This window comes from Panthera pardus, unplaced genomic scaffold (assembly GCF_024362965.1).
Source record: "Panthera pardus isolate Hobbes unplaced genomic scaffold, ASM2436296v1 HiC_scaffold_24, whole genome shotgun sequence".
NCBI lineage: Eukaryota > Metazoa > Chordata > Mammalia > Carnivora > Felidae > Panthera > Panthera pardus.
This window is the reverse complement of record NW_026526810.1, coordinates 47,607,564-47,633,905: the sequence shown is the minus strand read 5'-3', so window position 1 is coordinate 47,633,905 and position 26,342 is coordinate 47,607,564. Positions and strand designations below refer to the sequence as shown.

Below are 26,342 nucleotides of genomic sequence, written 5' to 3'. Positions count from 1 at the left end.
GTCTCTGTGCGCGACTTTCCCCTCTGTCTGGAATGACGTCCTCTTTAGCAAATGTCTTCATCTTTCAAGGCTTAATCAGCCTTCCTTAACTCTAATAGGAGGAAGAGTTAATTAACATCCTTTCTCCCAAGTTTACATAAACATACCACCAGGAGCGCTCAGTGCTGCAATTACTTATTAATCTGCTTTTAGTTCTCTTCACTTGATGATAAGCTTCTTGAAGGAAGGAAAGAGTCTTATACATCTATATCAGAACTGGAGTTCTGTCTGATGCATTCACTGCTGTGTCCCTAGTACCTAGAACAATGCCTGACGCATATTGGGCATTCAGTATCTATTCAGCCCAAAAAGGAAGAAAGGAATGTGACCTTTTAATCAGAGCTCCAATTTTCCTCTTTGTAGTTCAGTAATAACAATTTGGTTAGTAAAAATAAGGTCCAAATTAGTTTACCTTAATCCTCAGAGAATCGGTGCCTACGTTAACTAAAACGTCACATTTGAATATTTCAAGGATCAGTGAGATTTATGCCAGTAGTAGTGCTACTTTGAATGCTAACCTCCAATTTTTTCCACTACAGCTTTGTGCTTCCTTTCTAAATGCTGAAGATGCCTACAGCATTTCTCCAGTTTTCTTTTCAGATCTTCACATTCCTGCTTTGCCTTTTCAAGTTCTTGGAAGCAGTGTCCACAGCATGAATCCTTAATTTCAAGGATCTTTTTCTTATCTGTAAAAATTAAATGATAGCAAACTTTTATATCAATTTGGACTAAGAACTAAAAAAGAAAGGAAGGGAGGAAGGAAGGAAGGAAGGAAGGAAGGAAGGAAGGAAGGAGGGGAGGAAGGAAACCAGGTGACGGGACTGAAGGTGACAGTGTAACTGAAAAGAACATGATGCTTAAGAGAGAGAGACCTGGGTTTAAATCTTCTTTATTTACTGGCAGTGTACCTCAGAGTATATTATATAACCTGAGACTTAGTTTTTTATTATGTAAAATTAAATCATACCATCTGTTTTAAAAATTGCTATGAAACATAATGCTCAACTCTTAGTATTGAATACCATTTCCCATGACAAGGAACCAAGGATCTTCAAGGATCCAGTAACTCCAGTACTCGGACAAGGTATATACAAGACAAATGCCAGAAAGAAATTCCTAAAAAACACAGGCATGTCACAAGAACACAGGAGCCAGTTTGAAAGGGCTCCACTAGCTGAATATGGGACAATTTGAATTTTTTTTTAATGTTTAGTTATTTTTGACAGAGAGAGAGAGAGACAGAGCGTGAGTGGGGGAGAGGCAGAGAGAGAGGGAGACGCAGAATCCGAAGCAGGCTCCAGGCTCTGAGCTGTCAGCACAGAGCCCGACGCGGGGCTTGAATTCACAGACCGCGAGATCATGACCTGAGCCGAAGTCGGACGCTCAATCGACTGAGCCACCCAGGTGCCCCTGAATATGGGACAATTTGAACACTAAGTATACTAATGAATTATAAAATACTTTAAAAAAAATAGGAATTCATGAGTCATACCAATAATTCCATAATGGAATGGATGGATAGATGGTTAAGTAGGTTAAGCTGGTAAGTAAGGAGGTAGGTAGATGGATTGATGGGCAGACTGGTAAGTGAACAAAAAGACAAATAAATAACTATACAAACTAGCAGGAGGATGCACAATTATTACATGCCAAGTTCCAACTTGGTTAAAGTAGAGGGAAGTCTAGAGCTAGAAAACTCATAATTTTGCAACCGCCACAGTAAAGACTGGATCAGACAAGCATCATCAATGATTGCTAAACATAAGGGAAAGTTTTAATGAAAAGGACATTTCCATGGTCTTAGACGTGTCTCCACACAGATTGCTTATTAGTTATGGGGGTGGGGGAACCCAGTAACTATACAGTGAAGAAACTATACACTTTGACCAGGTGCTCAAAAGAACTTCACCAATAAAAGACAAATGGACACTGGGCACCTCCACATGTGATAACACATCACCTATGCAGTGCATCAGCCAAGGAGACACAACCTGAACCTAATTATGAAGTGACATCAGAAAAACTCAAAATGAGGAAAGTTCCAAAAAACCGAGGGGTGGGGTGGAGCACTGGGGAAAGGGAGAGTAAGTCTTTCAAAAACGTCTATGTCAGAAAAGCCAAAAAGAGGCTGTGGAAATATTCTAGACTAAAAGACACTAAAAAGACATGACATGGAGGGATAATACCTGACCCTGGACAGATTTTTGTACTGTAGAGAGAAAAATAATGAAAGCCACTACTGGGTCAGTCAACAAAATTAGTGGGTCAGTTGACAAAATTAGACAAAGTCCGAACAGGTTGACACAATATTTTCACTGAATGTTAAATTTACTACATGTTTTGAAAATACACAATTATTTAGGGGTAAAAGGGCACAATATATAGAACATCTTCAAATGGTTCAGGAAAAAAATGAAATGTTCACATACACACACACACACACACACACACACACACACAGAAGAGCACAAAATAGTGTCAAACATTATCAACATATGTATCTAGGTAAAGGGTATGTGAGTGCTATTTGCAACTATTTTTACTTTGTGACTTTTCTGTAAATTTAAAATTGTCTCCAAATGAAAAAAAAGATGTAAAACTGTCAGGAGGACAGGGCACCCAGGTGGCTCAGTTGGTTAAGTGTCCGACTCTTGATTTCGGCTCAGGTCATGATCTCACGGCTCATGAGCTCGAGCCCTGCATCAGGCTGCACACTGACAGTGCAGAGCCTGCTTAGGATCCTCTCTCTCCCCCTCTCTCTGCCCCTCCTGTACTCACATGTGCGCACATACTCTCTCTTGCTCTCTCCAAGTAAGTAAGTTTTTAAAAAAATAAGAATAAAACTGCCAGGATGTATACGTTTATAAAAATTGTGTGGCACAGTACCTGGCACAGGTCAGCATGTAGTAAATAACAGCTATTGCTATTAGTAATACAAAGAATTCTTAAAATTAAATAACACACAAAAATGATACAAAAAATAGATTACTATTACCGCAATTGATATAATTAAGTAGGAACACAAACACAAACTGACACAGGGTCAAATGTTGATGTAAAATCATTGGTCCAACAAAATTATTCTTAGCTCTTTTCTGACTTAGTTTCATTTAAATGGTGCCATTTATGTCCATGAGCATCAAAGAATTCATAAAGCATCACATTGGTGCCATACAAGGCATTTATATTTTTCATTTAAGATACTGTTGTAAAACTGGAAACCAGACAAACGACGATTGACAACAGAAAAAGTTATAGTATGTTCACAGAATGGAATACTACACAGCAATATAAATAAACTAGAGCTACATGCATTAACACAGACAAATCTCAGAAGCTTGATATTAAGTGGAAAAAAAACAAGTTACAAAGACTACAATAAATAGTAAACCATTTTTATAATGTTAAAAGACAAAACAACAACTTTTTCAGGATACTCACCTTTGGTCACAACATAAAGAAAAGCAAGAGAATAGTTTTTAAAAATCAAAATATTTGTTACCTTGGATTGTAAGGAAGTTACAGGGATGGGATTGTGGTCAAACAGACAGGGGTCTTCAATGGTACTGGTGATATTCTAGCTCTTAAGCCAAATGGGTGGGTTCCTGGTTGCTAGGCTTCATAACTTGCATGCACATCACATATTTTCTTTGCATGTATAAAGTATTTCATACTATTGAACTTACTTTAAAAAAATAAGATATTAGGAGGCTATGATCAAACAGTTAATAATGGTGGTAGTCCTCTCTAATGAATTTGTTAATGTGTTTGTTTTTAGGGAACAAAGACTAAAGAAAGAAAAAAAAAACTTTTGTAGTCTGATTTTCTTAAGTAAAAATTAATTTCTTTCACACTGATAGGACTTCCCAAAGCCAAATAATATCTGAAACTTGTTTCTACCCATTTTATAAAATGTTTAAGAATTCTCTGGTTTTTCTAAATATAACAAGAGACACACAATCACACTGAAAAGAAACAAAATACAAATTACAAATTAAGGATGTATTCCCATACACCTAATTAACAATAAGATGTTCTCAACCACCTAGAACCTAGAAAGGAAAAAGGGTCTATGGACGATGAGGAAAATAACAGTCAACTGACTTCTTAGGAAAGGCAGAAATCCTCTACGATTCTGGTTACATTACCTACTAAATTAAAAACTGTGGAAACTAAGTTCATTGACCCAGTACATATGAATTGTTCTGGTAATTCTTAGTTCTTTTCCAGGTTGCAATGGAGACAGCAGGTAAGAAACAGAAAGAGTGGGTGTGTGTAGGTGGAGGGAAGGAGCAGGCTACAAGATCTCATTATCTTAAAAAGGAATGGAGCGAATAAAGGGTATGTCAGTTCCTGGCTCAAAATTCTCAGTGACGAGGCAAGGTAAGCCCAATCAGTATTCCTTAGTGAGCTCTGAATAGGTCAGGGGGGTACAGTACAATAATTCATTCTCGTAATAAACTCTAAGTCATCATGGAAACGTTAAACTCTTAATTTACCAAACATTCAAGGAACACAAACTATGTGCCATTCACTCTGCCATGTATTGGAGAGGAAGAGATAAAACACTACTCCTACACTCAAGAAATTCACAAATAAATCAGCAAACACCTCTTCAGAAAGATTTCGATTAAAAAATGGTTGAAATAAGCTTCAATAATTTGAACGAAAAGGTCTCAGTTATTTGGCAATTCTTTAAGGTGAAACCCGTGATTTCTCAATAAAGCCAGAGAATAAAAACATGACTATTCTATTAAAATTCTCATTATTCTCCTTATAATAAGAACTACTTAGGAATGGGGGGAAGACCATGAAAAGATAGAATTAAAAGGGTCTAAAGTGGCCTTGTTTCCCAAATGCAAAATTAAATCTAGGGAGAAGACACAGATTAGGTAGGAGTAATATCACCCACTTGTTCACTCAAAAAAGCTATACACATCTTTGATTTCCTTTTATTCTTAAAGTAACCCTCTGGAACTGTGATTACGAATGTTACAGAGACCAGTAGGAATAAAATCCCATTACCAGCTTCTGCTTCTGTTTCTTGCAAGGCCAAGGACTGAGCGCAGTGTCCAAAAGTAGGTGCAGGAAGGATTGCCAGGACTCCAGGGTCTCCTCTGCCAGTGACCTCTGTGACGGGATCCTTAGAGATCCTGGCCATATTTTTCTGAAAGAGATAATCTTCCTAGTTAATGCCATGTAAAAATCTTCAAGCAATTCTCTATTTAGAATGCTAATATTAAAAATATAAAAAGGAAACACTGCCTGAAAAAAACTCTTACCTAAACTATCACCAGTACTTTTCTTAGGGTGTTACATGAATATTGTCATTACTATGAACTAGTCTGCTGTGGCCATAATTTTCAAATTAGACCATTATCTGACAGAGGACAGGTGGGCCGACTAGGAGACAGATAGGAGATATAGTTTTTGTACGCATATATGTGAGTTTAAGATATTTTAATAGTTTATGTGATCAAATCACAGGACATACTAAATCCTAAAGGAACAGAGCAGGTGATCTTGAGTAAGCTACCTTGTCTAATTACCTAAAACACACCATACATGCTTGATCCTTCAAGCCTTGATTTTGATCATAAGAAACTTATTTAACTACTGTTAGGAAACCTACCTACGATATGTGACAGAAGCAGAGGTGAGTAGTTACAGAGAAAATGTGAACACCAAGAGGCAATGATGCTGAGGCCAGAAGGAGTAATAAAAGTTGAACCCTAAGGTAGACAGTGTTTCCAGTTTCTGCTCATAACTGGAGAAAAGCCAAGATGACAGAAAACGCAGGAACACCAACTTTCTTGTCTTAATTCTAACTTGACTTTGATGGTAATTAAAGACAGAACACACATCCTTAAACTTGTATGAAAATTCTGTTCCAATTGGTATTTCTCTTTTCTCTTTTCCATTATGACCTGTTATATTAATGTATCCCGATAAGGCATTCATTTTCTTGGAAATACATTTTTAATTCATTGTATCCTCTCCATTTTAAGAAACTTTTGATCATCTTAGTTATTTTAATGAGGATTTGTTTTATATTTATTGATCATTTTTTCCCATTTTAATTTGTATAAGCAGTTCTAAAAATGACAAATTTTACCAATTACAATTCACAGTTCTTCATATTTATGGCACCTATATTGCAAACTTATCACCATTGCCTAAAATCATCGCTTTACCTCAAGGTCCTGAGCTGAGGTAAACAGCAGAAGATCAAGAATTCTTCGGTGACTAATGCCAGAGTAGGCATTTCAAAGCCTACTATTCCCTTTCCCCAGGAATAGAATCTGAACCCACCCAACAAAGGCTGCAAAAGTCTAAGTTCTTAGCCAAATTATGTGACTCTGTCCCTACATGTGAACTACATTAAGTCATATAGATGACCTTGACACTGCTTGCACAATCATAAGCCCTCTACAGAGACCGCAGGATTGATTATATACTAACAGTAGAAGAAAGCTGTCATATTTTCCTGATTTTTACAGCAGAGATGATCTTTTCAGGAAAGCAAACTTGAAAGCATATAACATGATTTCCCCACCACTGTTCATGCTTAAAACCTGCTGTAGGTAGTTCTGATCTTAATTATTTTTTCCAAAAATTTTCAGTAAAGTAGTATAAGCATTATTCATGGGAAGTGATCTTGCCCAGTTATTTTTACATTGAAAGCAACTCTTAACTAGTAACATCTTTGTGAAATCAAGAATAACAGTATCTACTTGGGGGACTGGGGTGGAGTAGACTAATCATTTGGGTAAGCTATGGCTGTAAAATTCTGTACTATCTCAAATCTAGGATGTGGAAAGGCCCAGCTTCTTTTTCAGACAAGCAACTATAGTATATGAGGTACACAGGTAACAGACTAGTTATCCTCAAGTGTGGGGAGTGGAACTCAGATTTTTTTCCCCCCAGCTTATAACACATTCCAGTAAGTATTAATAACAAATGTTCAATTCTGGCCTTGAAAATCTTTAATCATGATATCTTAATGAAACTTAACTCTTATGTCTCTTCATTCAGACAAACCTTATAATATTGGGAATGTTTTCTACCTCTAATTCCAAATGTTGAAATTGGCTAAACACAATACCTACAATATTATTCTGGATTTTTCATGCATACCTCATTTCTTTAATCATAAGCTAGGAAGACTTTGGTTTTATCAGATCTTCCACAGAAACTAAAAGCTGGTGTCAGAGACTACTTAGACAACTAAAAGAATACAATTCACTCATGCCACATGCACATAGATAGTACACCAAGTAAACTGGCTTCAGAGTATCGTGTGAGTGAGCCATACCTCTAACTGCTTGTTTCTACATCTTTTTTTGTACTTGGTTGGCATCTTTTGCCTTTGTGACATACATTCCTTGAGGGCAAGAAATATGCTTCCAAACTCTTTAGAAGCTCTTAAGAAACTCTAGTTTAATACAATGCATATTTCTTGAAGTGGTCATGCCCAAAAAACAAAAATAGGAATGAGAGTTATTCAGTTTCTCAAAGCTCAGGCCCTTACAAAGAACAGCATATATTTTTTAGGAAAAAGATGTCTAGAGTCTAAAAGCTCTGCTTCATATTTGTGGCACTATGAAGAAGCAAAGTTTTTTTGGCAAAAAGAAATGAAATCCTTTGGATTTCCTACAAAAAGTTGTTAAGCCACTGGTAAAAACACAAGTTTTATGTCTACTAGACTGTAAAATGAAGAAAGGAAAAAATAACCATAGGCAACTGCTACAATCATCTCTGATGCTTAAGAGCTCTTTCCACTTATCAGGAACATACCTTTTCCCATTCTGAGCCGGTATTTTCTGTAGCTAGGGAGAGGATATCTTGAAATACTTTCTGTATGCAGGCCTTTAGTTTTTCAAAATATTGCACAGACACCCATTTTGAAGAACAAGTCGACACGAGTTCCAAAAGTTGCTGGTTCTCTGAAGCACCGACATGCTCCTTCTGGGTGTCCTTTAAGAGAAATTCGAGTACAGTTAGGATGTCTTCCTCATACTGATAGATTTCCAGTTGGATCCGCCTGGCTTCCTGCGTAGCCCATTCTCTACGACTCTGGTCTAGACATGCTTGCAATTCCATCTCCTTCTGAAGAAGGAGTTCAGTTTTTTGTTTCACAAAGTCTTCTTTAGCTGCCGCAAGCACCTCATCAATTTTATTTCGATGATCATCTAAAAATTGCCGGTAATCTTCCTCATTTTGTTCTTGAATTCTGTGGATTTCTTCTTGCTTTTTTTTGTTCCATTCACTCCGGGCTTTCGCCAACTCAGCCCTGACAACCACAGGGACTTCCTCGTTCTTTAACTCAAGCTCTCTCTGAAGAGAATGAATCTTCTCCTCCAGTTCCCTCCTAGGTATTCCATTTTTGTTCAGGTTCTCAAGCTCACTTTTCCATTTCTCTTTAGCTTCAGAAATAGCAAATGATATCTAAAAGGCAGAACAATGTACATTTAAAATTCTTTATGATCTCCCCATAACTATTTGGGATAAGACATTGTCCTAAAATATACTATACTCAAAGATCTTCTCCATTTTAGATCACCTAGTATTTTAGGTCATATGGTATTTTAAAAACATCAGTTTCTTGGGGGTGCCCGGGTGGTTCAGTTAAGTGTCCAACTCTTGGTTTGGGCTCAGGTCATGAGCTCATGGTTTCTGAGTTTGAGCTCCCACATAGGGCTCTACGCTGGCAGTGAGGAGTCTGCCTGGGATTCTCTCTGTCTCTCTCTCCCTCTCTCTCTCAAAATAATTAAAGAAACTTACAAAATAAATAAGTAAAAGACATCCATTTCTTGATGGAGAACTAGAAATTTAAACTGACTCCAAAAAATTGTAATTAGACAATTATCCAAAACTAATTTTAGGGGAAAAATTCATATTAGTTTTACACAGATAGAGCCTCAAATTTTACCTAAGCCCAGGACAAATGAAGTATCTTTTACAGGAAGCGAAAGCAGCCTCATAAAGAAATCTTACTATTACTTAGAAATATAACACATCAATTTGACAGTAAATTTCATATATTAAAAAAAAAAAAAAAAAAAAAAAAAGAAATATAACACATACCTGCATAACGTGCTGACAAACATAATTGTATTTTAATGGCATCACAGTGGTTAGAGCAGTTCATTAAATGACAATACTAGACAGAAAAAGTCATTTTTTCACTAATCTAATTGTCTTTTATAACAGAATAACAAGACTCGCAGATCACACACAGTAATAGTACATAACCAAAATGTCACAGGGAATCAAAACACCTAGGCTTAACTCTAATCCTACCTTTGACTGCAGCCCAGCAAGGTGCTTAACAGAACAGAACTGCTAGAGTCAACTTACCAGCTGTGGGACTACAGGCCCATTCCTCAATTCTTTCGAGACTCTATTTCCTCATCTATAAAATGAGGATAATTATAAAGCTTCCCTGATAGCATTGCATTAGGGTTAAATGACAAAAGAAAATCCATTTAAGGGACTTGGTCCAGAGCCTGGCAGATAAGGACTCAATAAATGTTATATGGTTATTACTTTTGGCTAAATGGCCTTAGAAAAGTCACTTCATCTCTTTCACACTTAATGTCTCTATCTACATAATGAGCAGACTGGATAATGACCTTGAATCCCTTTTATAAATTCAAACAAGTCACAAAGATGTAAGTGTTGAAAGAAGTGGGCATCTCCAAAAGCTTGGCCTGGACAGCGGTGGCTGCTGAAAGTCAGTACTGTATACATATATGCTCTGGATGTTGAGATAGGGTATCTGTCTCCTAAATTTCCAGCTATTATATCATCTTAGCAAACACCTTCAACTGTAAAAATTCTAAAACATGTTATACACCTTTATTCAATAAGTGCTCCTGAATAGTTGCACATAAATCCAAATTTTGAACTCTATTTCAAATTTACTAAGGGAACCCACTAAGATGAGCTTTACAAAGAAATGCACAGCAAAATTCTTTCGCTACTAGCAGAATAATTCAGTAGTGATGTGAAACATGCTTAAAGAGTACCTTCAGGGAAAATAGTCTTGTCACAATGGATGCCTGGAGACCATTACCAGGTGACTTGGTGGAGGTGGCAGATCCCATGGAATCGGGAGGACCTGCCCAACCTCTCCAAAGGTGTGCATCCTCTCACATGAAGTTGTGGGAGGAGAATTTAACAGCATTAATCAACTCAGGGGCTCCTGATAGTTGCTGCCCAGTAGAATCACCTGAGAAGCTTTTAAAAATCCTAATACCCAGGGGCGCCTGGGTGGCTTGGTCGGTTGAGTATCCGACTTCGGCTCAGGTCATGATCTCACGGTCCATGAGTTCGAGCCCCGCGTCGGGCTCTGTGCTGACAGCTCAGAGCCTGGAGCCTGTTTCAGATTCTGTGTCTCCCTCTCTCTGACCCTCCCCTGTTCATGCTCTGCCTCTCTCTGTCTCAAAAATAAATAAAAACATTTAAAAAAAAAAATTAAAAAAAAAAAAATCCTAATACCCAGGCCATATCCTGCACCAATTAAAACATAAAGCCTGGGGGCTAGGAGTCAAGCAACAGTAATTTTTTTTAAGTTTATTTATTTATGAGAGAGAGAGAGAGAGAGAGAGAGAGAGAGATAGCATGAGTGGGGGAGGGGCAGAGAGAGAGGGAGACACAGAATGGGAAGCAGGCTCCAGGCTCTGAGCTGTCAGCTTGGAGCCCGATACAGGGCTCAAACCCACGAACCTTGAGACTATGACCTGAGCCGAAGTCAGACCCTTAACTGACTGAGCCACCCAGGCACCCCAAGCAACAGTAATTTTTAAAAGATCCTCAAGTTTTTCTAATATGCAGCAAAGTTTAAGAACCACTGAACCAATTGACAACTTCTGGACTCTGGATAACCGGCTTTAAATTTTCACGGAGCTTGATGGATCACTCTAATCTCCCAAGAACCCTCCCACCAATGCACTGAAACTGGCCCTAGGTCACCTTCTTTGGTTTGGACCAAGGATTCACAACATGTTAACATTATGTTCTGTGGCTGAATAATTATCTAGAATAGTGCTACTCACACCCAAGTGTGGTCTAAAAACCAGCACTGTCGCATCCCCTAGGAACTTGTTAGAAATGCAAATTTCTCAGGATTTACTCCAGACCCACCAAATCAGAATCTCTGGGAATAAATCCCAGGAATCTGCTTTAACAAACCCTCCAGGTGAATCTCATGCCTGATAAAGTTTGAGAAGCAACACACTGTCTTCTCATTCCTGTATTTCTGCATTCACATACATTCAGGTCTTCTATGTTCTTAAGGAAAGATCTCTTGGGGTCCCTGGGCGGCTCTGCTGGTTGAATGTCCAACTCTTGATTTCGGTTCTGGTCACGATCTCAAGGTTGTGAGATAGAACCTCGTGTCAGGTTCTGCACTGAGAGTGGAGCCTGCTTAAGATTCTCTCTTTCCCTCTCTTTCTGCCCCTCCTGACATGCTCACATACTCTGTCTCTCAAAAACATAAAAAATAAAATAAAAACTTAAAAAAAAAATCTCTTGCCTATTTTCTATATACTAACCAACTTTATTATTCTTCTTGACTTCAGTGCTGAGTCACATGTACATCATATTATTTCCTCTCTCTCCCTCTTAAATTTCCTTTTAAACTATTTCAGCATACTTAAAAAGTATAGAAAATAATGCAGTGAACACCTGTGTACTACCACATAACTTAAGAAAACTGTTACAATAGATTTATTTATGCTGAATTATTTAAGTATTCTGTGGAATAAGATTATGAATACAACATATGAGTCATTTACAATGTCTGTCACCTATACTATTTTGAAAATAGTTGTCATGTTGGGAGAATAGTATACACTTAACACTGCAATCTATTATCTTTTTTTGTATTATAATTAAGAAGACATACATATGGCATAAAATAGCAGTTTAAGTTTGCTATTTGGACTTCTCATATTTGTACATAATTGTCATATTTGGACATTGTTGGTGTACTTATCTACAGCTCCTTGTTTTCTTATAAATTTGTATTGTTTTTCTTACCACATATTAGTAGTAATGTTTCTTATGTTTAATTCATTTATTTTCCTTTTTTTTTATTATCCTCTCACTTTTTTTTATTACAAAAGCAAAAATGTTTTAACTGTATCTCTTATATCCTATTCATACATCTTTGCTACTACAACTATTGTCCCCAAACTGAGTGATGTTGGTATTCAATTTCTTTCTTCTATACTTTCATGTAAAAATGTTCAACTTCTTCATCAACTTAGACTTTATTATGATGCAAGCACAGGTAACCTTAATTTTTCCAAAGTGCTATCTGGCTATCCTAAGACCATTTATTATGGAATAATTCCTTATTCCTTTGTTTTGAAACAATTACATTTCTATTCATAATTGGGCCTATCTCTGAAGTCTGTGTAATACAAAATGAAAAATTCTATTTTTGTGACTCAACACTGAATTGTCGCTTTCCAACATACTCTATTATGTGTTAGGGTTGGACGACTATTTCTTTTCCAGAACAGTTAAAAAATTCCTAGTCCTTTCCAAGTAAATTTTAGAATTAGGGTCAAATTTCAAACCATGTTCAGTTTATTGGCATTTTGATTAGAACTGGTTTACACTAATAAAGAATGCAAATGATTATAATATCTTATGTTTCTGGTCAAACAACATGACCTCTCTGGTAAGGAGAGTTGGCTATTTTCCAAGGAGATTATAAGACTACTGACAAAGCAGGGAAAACAAACTTCCAGCATGCAAAAGGATACCATGTAGCTATTAATAAACAGATAAACACCTGTTCTCAATTTCCCCTAAAGATAGGGCAAGACAGAACAGGATTTAGTTTCACTGTTAAGGTTACCTTCCTGATTATGAGAGTTTCAAGACCCTAAAATACATTCTTTCTCCCTCAGCATCCTGATGATGAGAACAGATGCCATCAGTCAGGCTCTGAGCTAATGCTTACCATGCATTATTGCATTTAATCCTTCCACAACACTGTGAGGAGATACTGATTCTCGGAACTAAGATGAGACATCAGGAGAGAGGCCCTCCTCAAGCTTTTTTCCAGGAGAGCACTTACCCGTCTTGCCACAGTGATCTCTTGTTGCTCTTCCCACTTCTTCTGTTCTGCTCTTACACGTGCTTTATACTCTGCAAGGTCAGGTAATTCTTCCAGCCATCGATGACGAGCATTTTGCACAGCTGTTTCTACCTGCAATTGGATATTGCAAGAGTAGGCAGTAAAGTGAGGTATAAAATTTCAGAAAGATCCCATTCGCAATTAGCAACTATGGTTTCATGTGTATTTTACATCATATCGCACTACGTTACACTGACCTCAAGCAGCCCACCTGATCCCAAACAGTAGATTCTAATCCTTCTGTTCTAAACTTCCCACACTGTCCCATGCAAATGCCAGCACAAAAAGTAGGAATCTATAAATGTTTGATAGCCAATACCATTACTGGAAAGCTTCATACAAAGTACCAATTGCCATTTCCAAGAAATTCCTGTTTATCTTAAGAAAAAGGAGAAGACATGCAGAGAGGCTGCTTGGGGTCAGGGCTGCCCAATCAGTACACCCACCATATCCACAGTCCTCATGCCGTACATATAAACACATGAACCCACACAAGCATGCACCAATATGGCTTAGACCCTTGTACCAAGCAACTTTTCCTGCTGTCTGTAATGAGTTTGCAACTAAAGAATGAGGGTGATATAGCAATTCAGGCAAACATATAAGACTTGATGAATTATGAGGGTGATCTGTTGGTAAATCTGTCACAGGTTACCACAAGGTCACTTATTAAATAACCTTTCCTTATTTCCTTGTATTGAAATATAAATACACACGTACCTATATCCATATAAACATACAAAACTAGAGTTGACATAAGGGCCTGAATTTTTTTGTAAAATGCTAAATACATTTACAGGTAAAACCTAGGGAGTTACAAATATGGGGAAAAGATAAAGCCCCTATAGAAATTTATATTCCTCCAAAGGTTATTAATAATATTTCCTTTCTTACTACATGATGTTATTTTTCTTCACAACATCTGTAATTGTATATATACCAGAACAGCACCCTTAAACATGTCTCTTTGTCCACAGAACATTTTCTTAACTCTGTTCAAACCTTAAACATTTCAGGAAATGATTTAACTGACTGAAGATGCCTTTGATACAATTACACAGATTTGGCTATGTTTCCATACTATAAGGATTCTCTCTAAAATCGTGTAGAACAACTTATGGGGGCCTGGGTGGCTCAGTCGGTTGAGCATCCGACTTCAGCTCAGGTCATGATCTCACAGTTTGCGAGTTCAAGCCTCGCATCGGGCTCTGTTGACAGCTCGGAGCCTGGAGCCTGGAGCCTGCTTTGGATTCTGTGTCTCCCTCTCTCTGCCCCTCTCATGCTCATGCTCTTTCTCTCTCTCTCAATAATAAGTAAACGTTAAAAAAATTTTTTTTTAAATCATGTAGAACAACTTAACAAATAGGCAGAATTCCAAGTATTTATCAAAAGCTGAATACATTTTTTTAAAACTTTACTTCAGGTATTATTTTAAGACTGCATAATAAGCATTTCGTTTGTAAATACAAAATAAGGAATATTAAGGTCCAGGGACCTCTATGGGACAAAACACCCTGTCAGGTGGTCTGTGAGATCAAAACTATTTTCAAAGTAATATTCACACTTTATTTTTTTCACGCCCAGTCCTGCATGTGTAACTAATACAATGGTGTCATGCTATGTGATTTATCACTGCTCTGACAGCCAATGGCAAGTTTAGTATCCTTGGTTTTTTTTTTTTTTACAGATTTTATTTTCCTAATTTTTTAAAGTTTATTTATTTATTTTGAGAAAAAGAGAGAAAAAAGAGAGAGAATGGGTGAGTACAGAGTGAGAGGGAGAAACAGAATCCCAAGCAGGCTCTGCATGGCCAGCGCACAGCCGACACTGGGCTCAGACTCATGAACCTTGAGATCATGACCTGAGCCAAACGCTTAACCCAATGAGCCACCCAGGTGCTCCAGTATTCTTGTTTTTTTAAAAGTTCCTTAGATTTATATTTTCCAATACAGTAAATAGATATAACCCACACAGAGAAAAACTCTTCAGAGTCTTGAGTTTTTAAAAGTGTTAAAGGCATCCTGAAGCAAAAAAGTTTTGAGAATCACTATAATAATGTAGATAAAACCAACAAAAACTCTTTATTGCATTAACACAGAGCTATTTCATTAACACAGCTCACTCAGGCTGACATTTCTTGGAAACCAAACAACATGCCCCAGTTAAAAGCAAGCTAGCTTTCTGAGTGCTTCTAAGGGGAGGCAATGGCCCCGCTTTCTGGCAGCGTATGGGATTTACAGACAAAGTCCCATGTGAGGGGAGTGCCTGCAGATTCAACTCTGTGAGTTGCAGTGCAAATACTGTCTAATATCTCACTTGCTTTAAGTTTGCTTATGTATAACTACTTCAGTGGAGTACCTTCTATAAAGTTAGGTATGAAAGATTCTTAATTAAGATGTGCTTCATCCAGTTATAAAACCGCCACCTTTAACCTCAAGCACCCTAACGCTTAGACCAAACTCAGAGGAGCAAACACTCTGTAAACATAAAGAATACATGGAAAAACTGAGGGGTAACAGCTTTGTGACAGAAATACAGTGGAAGAAACTTTTTGTAACAACCCAAGAGGTTCTACCCTAGAATGCACAAAATTTTCAAAGTATAAAGTTATGAACAAGTTCAATGGTAGCATTTTACAGGTTTTCATTAATAGGCAGTTCCAATAATTGTACTATAATAAACCTGTTACCTGTTTGGCTATATTTTCACAATATTTGAGTTCTAATTCCACCTCGAGTTTCTTCAGGTCCCCACTGACAGCTGTTTCTTTCTCTTGCTCTAAATCTTGCTGGATCTTTCGCTTCTGTTCTTCTATCATGACTGCCATCTCGTTCTTGGAAATAACATCACTGGTGGTTACTTGGTCAGTCTGGCTGCAACCATCTGAGGTCTTCTTTTTCATTGCCTTTATAGTTTGATCCAGTTTAGACTGCCACTCTTTTTCGAGCTGTTGAATAAGTTCTTGTTTGATCTGTTTTCAGAAGAAAAATTGTATGAAAAGAAAAAACACTCAAATAAGCAAAACCCAGAATTAATAGCTAGCCAAAAGAGCAACCACAGCTGTGTTTGAAAACCATCTAGACATTGTTGTAGTAATTACATGAGAGTTAGAAGCTTAGTCAATGAAAATATATTCAAGTAAATCCTGAAAGTTACTGTTGGACCCTAATGTACGTGGCATAAATCACATGGGAGATAGAAGTATACCGCAATAGGTCAGGCTTTCTTGCTCTCAAGATGCAACCTTCTGGAAGCTTTGACATTGCCACTACAAAGATGGCATGATTTCTTTTTTTTTTTAAGAGGAAAATTTATACTATTAATATGTATTTTTCCATCAACACCAGGCTTTCCACAAAGCAGGCACTGGGTTAAGTCTAAATAATGAACCTAAAACTGCACGATCTAAAAATAGTTTTACTTACTTGAACACATTAGACTCTTGTTTGTTAGGGTATTAAATTCTACTGAGTCTACTGTGCATTGAAGGAGGGGCATCATTAGAAGGATGTCTTAATGACAACTTTCTGCTTTCAACAGGATAGTGGGATGGATCAAAACACAGTCAGTCTGAGGCAAAACTGTCAAACAGCAAAAGTTGCTTTTCTCTGTTCCTGGTTCCCACCTCCTGGGTATCCAGAGTTCTCAGACTGCTTCCCTGGCTACCACAGTCCCAGGCTATGTTGCTGCATTTGAAATGGCAATCTTGTGTAGCAGTTTATGCTTTCCTGAGAGTCTCACAAAAACATTACTTCTCTATCTCATCTTCCTGGTAAATAAATGGTTAGCAGATTCAAATATAAAACAATGTGCAACATTGTAAAAATAGAGAATTTGTTTTGTGCTAGCCAGATTTTACAGGCATAAATGTATATATTCCAGAATACATATTTCTGTATTAAAAAATGATTAGTAAAAGAATTTCAGGTGCAAGCACTAGATTAATGAACTGCTGCAGAGGGTGGGGGTGGGAGATGAAGAAGAGGGATGCTGAAAGACAGGACAGTGGTCTACTATCCACCGTTAGGTAGCCACACCCCCAGGTAATAGCAATCTTGCAGACCAAAGAATCTAGTTTCGATAAGCTTGAAAATTGATTTCCCTTCCAGCTAAGTTTTCAAGATCATAATCTGGTTCTTAATTTTCTAGAAAACTATTAGTAATTTCATTTGCTACTTAGGTAAAAGGTAATTTTTTGTGCTTTTGATCCTGCCCAGTCATTACTTCTTCCTTCTAATCCACAGGATGGGTTATCTATTTGTTATTATAGACTGGTCTAGAGTCATCTGACTCATTCCACAATATGAAATTAGAGGAGGGTTTCATTTTGAGGAATCAAAAAGTACCCCTCCAAAAACCATTATATCCTGAATTGCACTGAAGGGACAAGAGAGGGGAGAAGTTTTAAGAAATAAAACTACTGTAAGGTGCCCAAAGCCCAATCCCAAGAAGTGAAATGGATGATCACATAGGTGCTTGGCAATGAAAAATTATGTCTGTTCAGGAAGAACGGTCTCCCTATAGTTAATACTACAGTTTCCAAACATGGTGACTGAAAAGAAATTTTAACCCACACCTCCGTCTGTTCCTCATCCCAGTGTGATTTGGCTAACATCACTTCATTGTCAACCTGCTGTTTAATATCAGTTTCTTGTTCTTTCAGCCACTTGCTCTTCTCCATCATAAGGGTGTCTTGGTACTTTTCTTCAAGTTCCACCTGCAGTCTGTTTACATATTCTTCTCTTTCCTCCAATAGCTGTCTCTTTAAACAAAATTCAAGTAAATATCTCTGTATTATACTAATACTCTCCAAGGCAAATTTATAAAATACTGGTCATAGGCAGGTACTGGCAGCAACAGAGACAAATGATCTTCCTACATGCTAACTCAATCAGCTTAATAGACTGTCTTGTACAGACCTGCTTGGATCTCAAATATTTGGATAAAAAATTTACAGGTGGCTATATTAAAAGAAAAAGCGTCTAACACAATCATTATGTTACTAGAAGAACAACTTTTTTTTTTTTTTTTCAATATATGAAGAACACTTTTTAACGAGTTTAACTGACATTTATGTTTACACCCCACCCACCATGGGACTCATTAGGTATCACAGGCCAGGAAAAAAAAAAAAAAGTACGTTTCTGAAATACATATATTCTGATATAAAACAAAAATTATTGCTCTATCTTAAAAGTATGCATCCTGTAATAAATTCAGACTGGCATATTTTTTTCATTACCAAAGACAATTGTTTTTCTCAAAACTAGCTAAAGCATTATGAAATAGTAACTGTCAACTATCAGATACAAATTTAATAATTTGAACTATTCATATACTATTCTCTGTTTATTTTAGGAATCCAGTTGATCTGAAAACTCTAACAAAACTCTACTCAGGGATCAAAATCACCTATAAGGGTTTTTGTGTGAAAATTTTTATTTTAAGTTTATTTATTTATTTTGAGAGAGGTGAGTGGGGGAGGAGCAGAGACAGAGAGAATCCCAAGCAGGCTCTGTACTCAGTGCGCAGCCCAACACGGGGCTCGAACTCACCAACAATGAGACCATGACTTGAGCCAAAACCAAGAGTGAGATGCTTAACCGACTGAGCCACTCAGGTGGCCCCAGTGTGAAAATTTTTGAAACGGTTTTCTGGTGGTCCCACTGAAGCTCATAAAATATAATGCCAGAGAAGTATACACTTCACATACCTACTGCCACGCAGCAAAAGAGCTTTTGCTCTGTGTCTCTTTACCATTATTTCTGATTCATGCTACCTGGTTGTCTGGTTTCTTTCCTGGTTCACACCTGACCTGGCTTATTTTGGTCTTAATTCCCATCTGATTCCTCTCCACCAATGGCACATACCAAAAAGATGCTATCTATTTTTGTCAGTGCTATATGATTTCAGAAAATCTCCAGTGACTAAGGGACCCATTTCTTCACAATCAGGTCATAGAAACTGTAGTTGTACTAAAACAATCGAACTATCACGTGGCTGAGAAAGTTGTCCAGTGTCATGTCACATATCACAGTTATTTTTTGTTGACTTTAAAAGGAATCCTCACATTGTCTTACCTGTGTATATCTATGCTTCAGGAGTTGTTTCCATATGTATCTACTTTCCTTTTGACCCAGAACAGAAAACTGCTACCAATTTTCTGTGTGTTTGTATGTTTGTGCATATATCAATTGCTTTGCTACATAATAAGCCAGCCAAAACTTGACCATAACAACAAAACTAAACTAAAACAGCAAACATCTATTATTTCTCAGGATTCCCTGGTCATCTGGGGGTGATTCTGATCTGAGTCAATCTAGCTGATCTCTGCAAGCAGTTGAAGCACATGGTCTAAGATGGCCTCACTCACACGTCTGGGGGTTAGCTTGACATCTGCTAGAAAGATGACATGGTCACATGTGTCATCACTCGGCAGGTTATCCCAGATCATTCACACAGTGGTGGCCACAGAGTTCCTGAGAGTATCAAGCTTGTAAGTCCCAATGCATAAATTATTTTTAAGACTCTTTTTGCCTAATGTTTACTAATGTCCCATTGGCCAAAATCAGATCCAAGGGATGAGAAACAGATGACCTCTTACTGAGAACTGCTAGAAAGTCACACTCCGAAGGGGCATGCATTCGGTGATGGGAAGAATGTGCAGCCATTTTTGCAGTCTACCACAGCAAGGAAAACCTTTCTACCCTCTCTTTACAGAAGTAATAGATTTATTGAGCACAGGGATCTGCCATTTGAACATACTACAGAAATATCTAATTCTAAAAGTTTTATCAATAAAGAAAATTTTTCAATAGTTTTAAAACATTTACACTTGATTTGCATGCCCCCGATAGCAAAAAAAAACCTCTAACTTCTAAGGACTGACTTAGCATGTATTACAATTGTACAGATGAGACTAACGTATACAGAAATGACATTATGAATGCGAATATTGTCCATCTTTGCCTTGTCTGCAAATTCATGACCTCCAATGATTACTAGAGTCCAAGGGGTTCTGTGTGGATGACTTTTCTCCCACTCTCTGAACAAGCCAGGTTGACATGTGAGGAAAGTTCCGTGTGTTAATAAAAGTTTTAAAACTTGGCATTGAGCTCTTACTTAACCCATGGTCTAACTCAACAACTGTTTCAGAAAAGAGCACATACGGAACAGGAAAATACACTGTAGGACTCTTGCTGTTGTCTATCTTTTAAATTCAGTATCCAGACTAAGTAACTGACCGGAAAGTCAACTGCAGGGAAAATGCCTTATGGCCTGCAGAGAACTTCCATGAAAGTTCCCTAGCTTGCTTGAGTTTAATAAGATTCTTCCATTGTGAGTGTGAAACATTTCCTAGGATATGAAAAGATTAAATAAATTCTCTTAAGTTTAAAGTTCTGTTATGACTGGCTTATAAAAATTACTAAATTTTGTAATGGATTTACATAAATCTAAATAAAAAAAACTAAACAATTCCAGAGAAGAAAGGAATTACACTTCTCATGCGTTAAGTACACTGGCCCTTCCAGTGGGGCTGGGTATTAACTACAAAGGGATAGCATAAGGCAGTCTTATAGGGTGATAAAACTCTTCTGTATCCACATCACTCTATACATGTGTTAAATCACATGTTAAAAATGTATAGAACAAACACCAAATGAAAAAGTCAATTTCACTGTATGACAACTTAAAATCTTTAAAGAAAAATATTTAACCTGTAAGATTTTTTGGAAGGGCCAAATAGCAGTTTTAACTTTCCTCCCTGCTTTGGTGCACAAGCATTCATGAGCCAGTATTGGTCAGCAGCAGCTGCTAATTCCAAACGACCGATTATATGAGATCTAATTTTATAGCCAAACTGATTCTTTGAAAAGTACCAGAAAATATATTCCTGAAAAGAATGACCTCTTTGAGAGAATTACTCTTCTGTTCTTGTCAATTTACGTATTTAAAAAGAAAAAAAATCACAGCAGAGATCTTCTCCCTATTTTAATTTTTTTATACGTTATGAAAAGCTAAGTCCTTAATTTCTAAGTAATTTAAGATCCCTTCTAACTTTTATACTGTCAGCACTAAGTAAAAGAGCTCGCTTTAGAAGTTCTTTTTCCATTAGACGATATGTATACATGGCATGTTTTTTCACCATATTAATCTATTCAAAAAAATACAAACATTAAAAGAGCTGAATTCCTCACCTGCTCTTTCTATTCTTTTAAAGTCTGTAGTAGCAAGAGTCTGCTTTAATATAACTTTGTTCAGAAAACCTCTGTATAGAACATTTACTCAGGCTTTTAAAAATATTTTCTAATCTTGACGCAGGTGGCTTTCAAATTGTGGTCTGCAGGCTGGTCCAAAGTGGAAGGGAGAGTCAGACGTGTGTCTGGATGAGGCTCCAGGCAGGACAGGGAAGAAAAGACGGGCGACTGTTTACATGTGATTTTACTCCTGGACACTCACCAACAGCAACTGGGAAGATTCAGGCAGGAGGGGAAAGTATAGGAGCCCCTCCAGCTTCCCGAAAAAATAAGAGCTTCCCTGAAAAGCTCTCCACCTTCCCTATCCTAAGTCCCAAGTTCAAATTCCTGCCCTTCTCCCCAGAAGAATAAAATGACACTTGGGTACTGAGACAGAAATGGGTCAGAGGAAAATGTTTCTGAGGGAATATGCTGTGCATCACCCACGGGACTATGTAGGTTCAACTAAGGAGCCAGCAAAAGTGGAAAGCAAGAATCCCTGGGTTTCAGACTCACAGTGTTTGGGTCTACTCTCGTTTATTTTTAGAACCCTGTTTTGCCACTTGGAATAAATATAAGGAAGAATCATTTTCTCCTATATGTATGCCATTTTCTACTGAGAATCATCTCAATATTTACTGTATTTTGTGAGCTATCAGAGTGTGATAGCCAAAAATAAAGAGACTTCTCCATAGGCCTTCCCTGTTTCACAAGAGAACAAGTATACTGGTTTCCATGACAATAGTGAGGCCAGAGAAAAGAGCTGAAACAAACACAACACGAACTTGTACTGTACCTTCTTCTCCTGAGCCTGTTGCTCCTTTTCCATGGTCTTCCTCAGAGTTGATTCTAGATTATCCTTCTCTCTGCACACTTCCAGGTAACATTCTTGCACAGCAGCCATCTCCTTATTCATGTTATCTAAGTCAGACCTTGGATACACAAAACCAGCAACCAAATGACCACCAGGAAAAAAAAAAAAAAATACAAGGGCTGCAAAACAATTTTCCTCTAAGTTACAGAACAGAAGAAAGCTGTCTCTAGAGCTTGAAGGGTAGCTAAACTCTCTCATTCTCACCTAAGTTGCAAGCGAGCTGCCTCATAAACCTCAAAGAGCTGCTGCTTCTCCAAAGCATGCTTTGCTAACAGGCTTTCACGTATTTGGGCTTTCATGGCTTCATGGTGCTGCTGGTAAGTCCTCTCACACCTAGAAACAGAAAGCGGACAATAGAATCTAAAGAAATGCCCAGCATTATTAGAAACACCAGGATAAATTGGTTTCCTTTCTTTCCCACTCCCTCTCTCTAATGCAAATTATAATTAAGGTCAGATTGGTTCCCCCCAACCAAAAGTAATAATTAATTCCTAGTGGATGATCTTAAATTCTGCAAAATTTTCTCTCTTTAAATGTTTCCAGAGAAAAATGAGAAACTTGGATATGAGAATGCCCCAGTCCTTCAAGAAGATAATAGTCTTTGTTGAGGACTTGTTTATAAAAAATTAATTGAAATAATAGGGTAGAGTTCCAAAATTCCAAGTTATCTATATTAGAAATAGATACTAGCAGTACCCAACTCACAAGTATGTTATGTTCCAAAACTCTGTTTCCAAGTTTATGATTTGGTAATTGGAAGACATACTCCCTCCCACAGATTTCTTCCTTATAAAGACTAGTTTCCCAGACTAGTTTATGAAAACCATTAAGCTATACTATCTCAATGAACTGCAGTTTTGATGGTGCTATAGAACCCAGCCCACTACATAACATCATTTCTATGGAAAATGTGTTCTAAATTCTAATTTGAGAAGCCACAGACTCATCTTCAGTGAGATCTCAGTAGGGAAGGTTCACACCATAATTTTTCTTGAATCTTTTCTGGCGGGTGGGAGAGCAGGGCCGTGAAGGGCAGAGTCAGGCATTAGACCTCTGCATAGACTTTACCTATCCACAGCTTCCTGTTTATCATGGTCAAAATCTTGTACCATTTGTCTCATTTGATTACATAAGTCTTGATTTGTATCTCTCAGTTTTTCTTCCGTTTCTTTAAGTTCCTAGATACAAAAGAATAAAGCAGTTAGAGAAAATAAACATCATATTCACTGATTAGTCCAATCTATTTTTTTTATTATCTTCCATGCTTTATCTCTACCCTGTAGCACTGATGTATCGTTTTCATAATTCTACAAAGACTCCTTATGGCTTGTAAGATTCACTTATTTGACAAGTAGCTTTATGACAGGAGTTAAGAGTTAAGAATTTTGTATTCATTTTGAACTACATGAAATAGAAACACTTAGCCAGAGAAGTATTCCCTAAGTGATCTCTTAAAGTAAGTCTTAGGATTCAATAATCTTAACAATCATATAAACAAGGTTTAACTTTTTTGGTCCAGAGAAGAACACCTCCAGCAGCCAAGCTCCTACAGACCCAGGAGCCTGGAGTTCCACTAACCTACCTTTTGAGAAAACGATGACCTTATGGCCAATAAAGGGAAATAACTGGAATCCTTATTCACCCACTAATAAACCTGTCTACAAACTCATGTTGCCTCTGCAACTTTTTTTTGAAAAGTCGGTTATATCCTTTGAATATAATGAGGTCATAAGAATTCTCACAACATATAGGAAACTTTTTCATCACCTGATTTTTTTGTCGTAAAACATGAATTTCATTTTTAAGCCGCAGAATGTCATCTTTCACAATTGTATCAGAAGTAGAAGACCCAGGCCATAATTGATCAGTTGGTTTTTCCGTGGTATCTGTTTTACTCTAAATGTTAAAAAGAAATCAAAAGTTTTCCAGGTTTTTAAGAAATTCTAACTTCTGGTTTTGAAAATAATTTCATACTTACAAAGAAACTGTGAAAACATCACAAATAACTTCCATGTAACTTTTATCATCATCCCCAAATATAACCACCATACAATTATCAAAACCAGGAAGTTAACTAGGATGTAGCACTGTTACCTAATCTACAGACCCTATACAAAATCTTCCCATTTTCCTCTAACGTCCTTTTTGTAGTTCAGGATCTCATCGACAATTCCACATTGCATTGAGTTGTCATGGCTCATGAGTCTCCTTCAATCCAAGGACAGTTCTTCAGGCTTTGTCTCTCAAATCTATGACACTTTTTAAGAGTATCAACTAGTTATTGTGTAAGATGGCCTTCAATTTGGGCTTCTCTGATGTCACTTCATTATTAAATTCAAGTCATCCATTTTTTACATGAATGCCACAGAAATGCTATGTGCACTCTTCAGGAGACACAGGAGATCAACGTGGTTCATCACTGGTGATGATCAATAAATGAAGGTAGCATCTGCAGGCACTATCACTGTAAAGCTACAATTTCCTACTTGTAATTTAGAATAAGTATCTTATGAGGAGATACTTTGAGACTATGCAATGCAAATATTCTATTTTTTATCTTACACCAAGTTTAACATCTATTCTATTTCTGCATTTATTTGTTTATATATAATCTCTATTATATAATCTCTATTACCTCATAGATCTATATTTTATTCAACAGGTACAATTTTTAAGACTCATGACAGTTATTGGCAAATTGTTTCCCACAAGGTCATGCAAATGTACATTGTCAGGTAGTCTGAACAAATGTGTCCAACTCTCTTTACCTCCAATGGCAGGGAATGCCTTGAAATAATTATTGTATTTGATGGGGAAAGGGTAGCCAATAGTTGCTTTCATTTGCATTTCTTGCATTGCTCTCATAGCAGAACTTCTTACATACCTTCACTGTTCATTTGTTTTTCATCCTCCCAGATCTGTTTATACAACTTTGCATTTTCCTCTTACCATCTAAGTATCTTCCTTATCTAATCTTTATGAATTCTTTGTTCATTGATGGGGCCACAAAGATTTTTTTTTAAATACCTACTTTATTTGACTTGTTGGTTTATGTGTTTACCTGAAGTCTGAGCTCTCTTCCACAATGTTTAAAAAATATCCTAAACCAAGATTCATTCTCCTCATTGGGGAGGTATTTGTATTTCATTCACATGTGAGGTGACAGAACACCGAGGCTCTGGCTCAGTCTTTGAATTCATAGCCTTCACTTCCTTTACAGGGAGACTATTGTTGACTTTCCCCTTTTCACTTGCCGTAATTTCCCAGAAGCCACTGCTTCTACTCCAATCAGAAGAGAACGACAAATACCTACTCTGTTAGCTTCTCTCCAGATTTGGGGATACTAATGAGATTTTAAGGGATTCTATGGACTCATTAGAGTGATTTTCATTTTGTTTTAACTTGGCCTCCACTTTTTAAAGTTTGTGATATTAATTTGTCCATTCTTTCCCACTGGTAAGTTTTTATTACTATGAAATAAAATCATACTGATACGTGGAAAAACAATTTTCATGCCTAGCTATGACACTCAGCTTTGACATATCATCACACTGCAGGCACTCAGGGACTAGGTACTTGTACCTGTCAGCACAAAATCCTTATGGACAATTTTAAAAAGAAAAGGACCACACAGGTGTCATAACAAAATTTCTGAAGTTGGAATACTAAAGAGATTACCTTCAAGAAAACAAGGCATGTAATACATCAACTCTCACATTATCTTCCTAATTTCTATAACTAAAAAGATTCCAGGTAGAAACCTTCTGAGTTGGCTACTCAACATTGCCTTGGGTCCCTTGAAATCAAAGAATGGCTCTAACCACAACTTGTGGTTAGGTAATGATTTCTTTTGAGTAACAGATACAGAAAGGCCTCTGTGTTTTATTCATTATGCTTACAAAAAAATCAATGTAGATGTGGGCCCTGACTGCAAGACTAATTTTCCTAAGGACTTTACTACATTCTACATTAATGGTCCAGTTGTTCAACTAGAATGAACAGTATAGAACTCAACACACTCTCAATCAGTGCACAG

The 26,342-nt window shown here is 37.2% G+C and overlaps 1 protein-coding gene across 12 annotated transcripts in view; it reads right to left on the bottom strand.

Annotated features, from left to right (window-relative positions):
- Positions 1 to 26,342, bottom strand: part of CEP152 (centrosomal protein 152) — a 91,850-nt gene that overhangs the window by 14,907 nt on the left and 50,601 nt on the right. For 7 of the 12 annotated variants that reach the window (XM_019442175.2, XM_019442172.2, XM_019442176.2 and 4 more), the window contains 10 exons: positions 24,074 to 24,202; positions 23,375 to 23,484; positions 22,511 to 22,639; positions 22,229 to 22,364; positions 17,772 to 17,957; positions 15,885 to 16,166; positions 13,136 to 13,267; positions 7,837 to 8,487; positions 5,065 to 5,206; positions 558 to 725 (listed from right to left, as the gene is read on the bottom strand). In XM_019442175.2, the coding sequence (XP_019297720.2) occupies positions 558 to 725; positions 5,065 to 5,206; positions 7,837 to 8,487; positions 13,136 to 13,267; positions 15,885 to 16,166; positions 17,772 to 17,957; positions 22,229 to 22,364; positions 22,511 to 22,639; positions 23,375 to 23,484; positions 24,074 to 24,202 (2,065 nt within the window). The remainder of the gene's footprint in view (positions 1 to 557; positions 726 to 5,064; positions 5,207 to 7,836; positions 8,488 to 13,135; positions 13,268 to 15,884; positions 16,167 to 17,771; positions 17,958 to 22,228; positions 22,365 to 22,510; positions 22,640 to 23,374; positions 23,485 to 24,073; positions 24,203 to 26,342) is intronic. The other 5 variants (XM_019442179.2, XM_019442180.2, XM_019442177.2 and 2 more) reach the window with 4 other exon arrangements.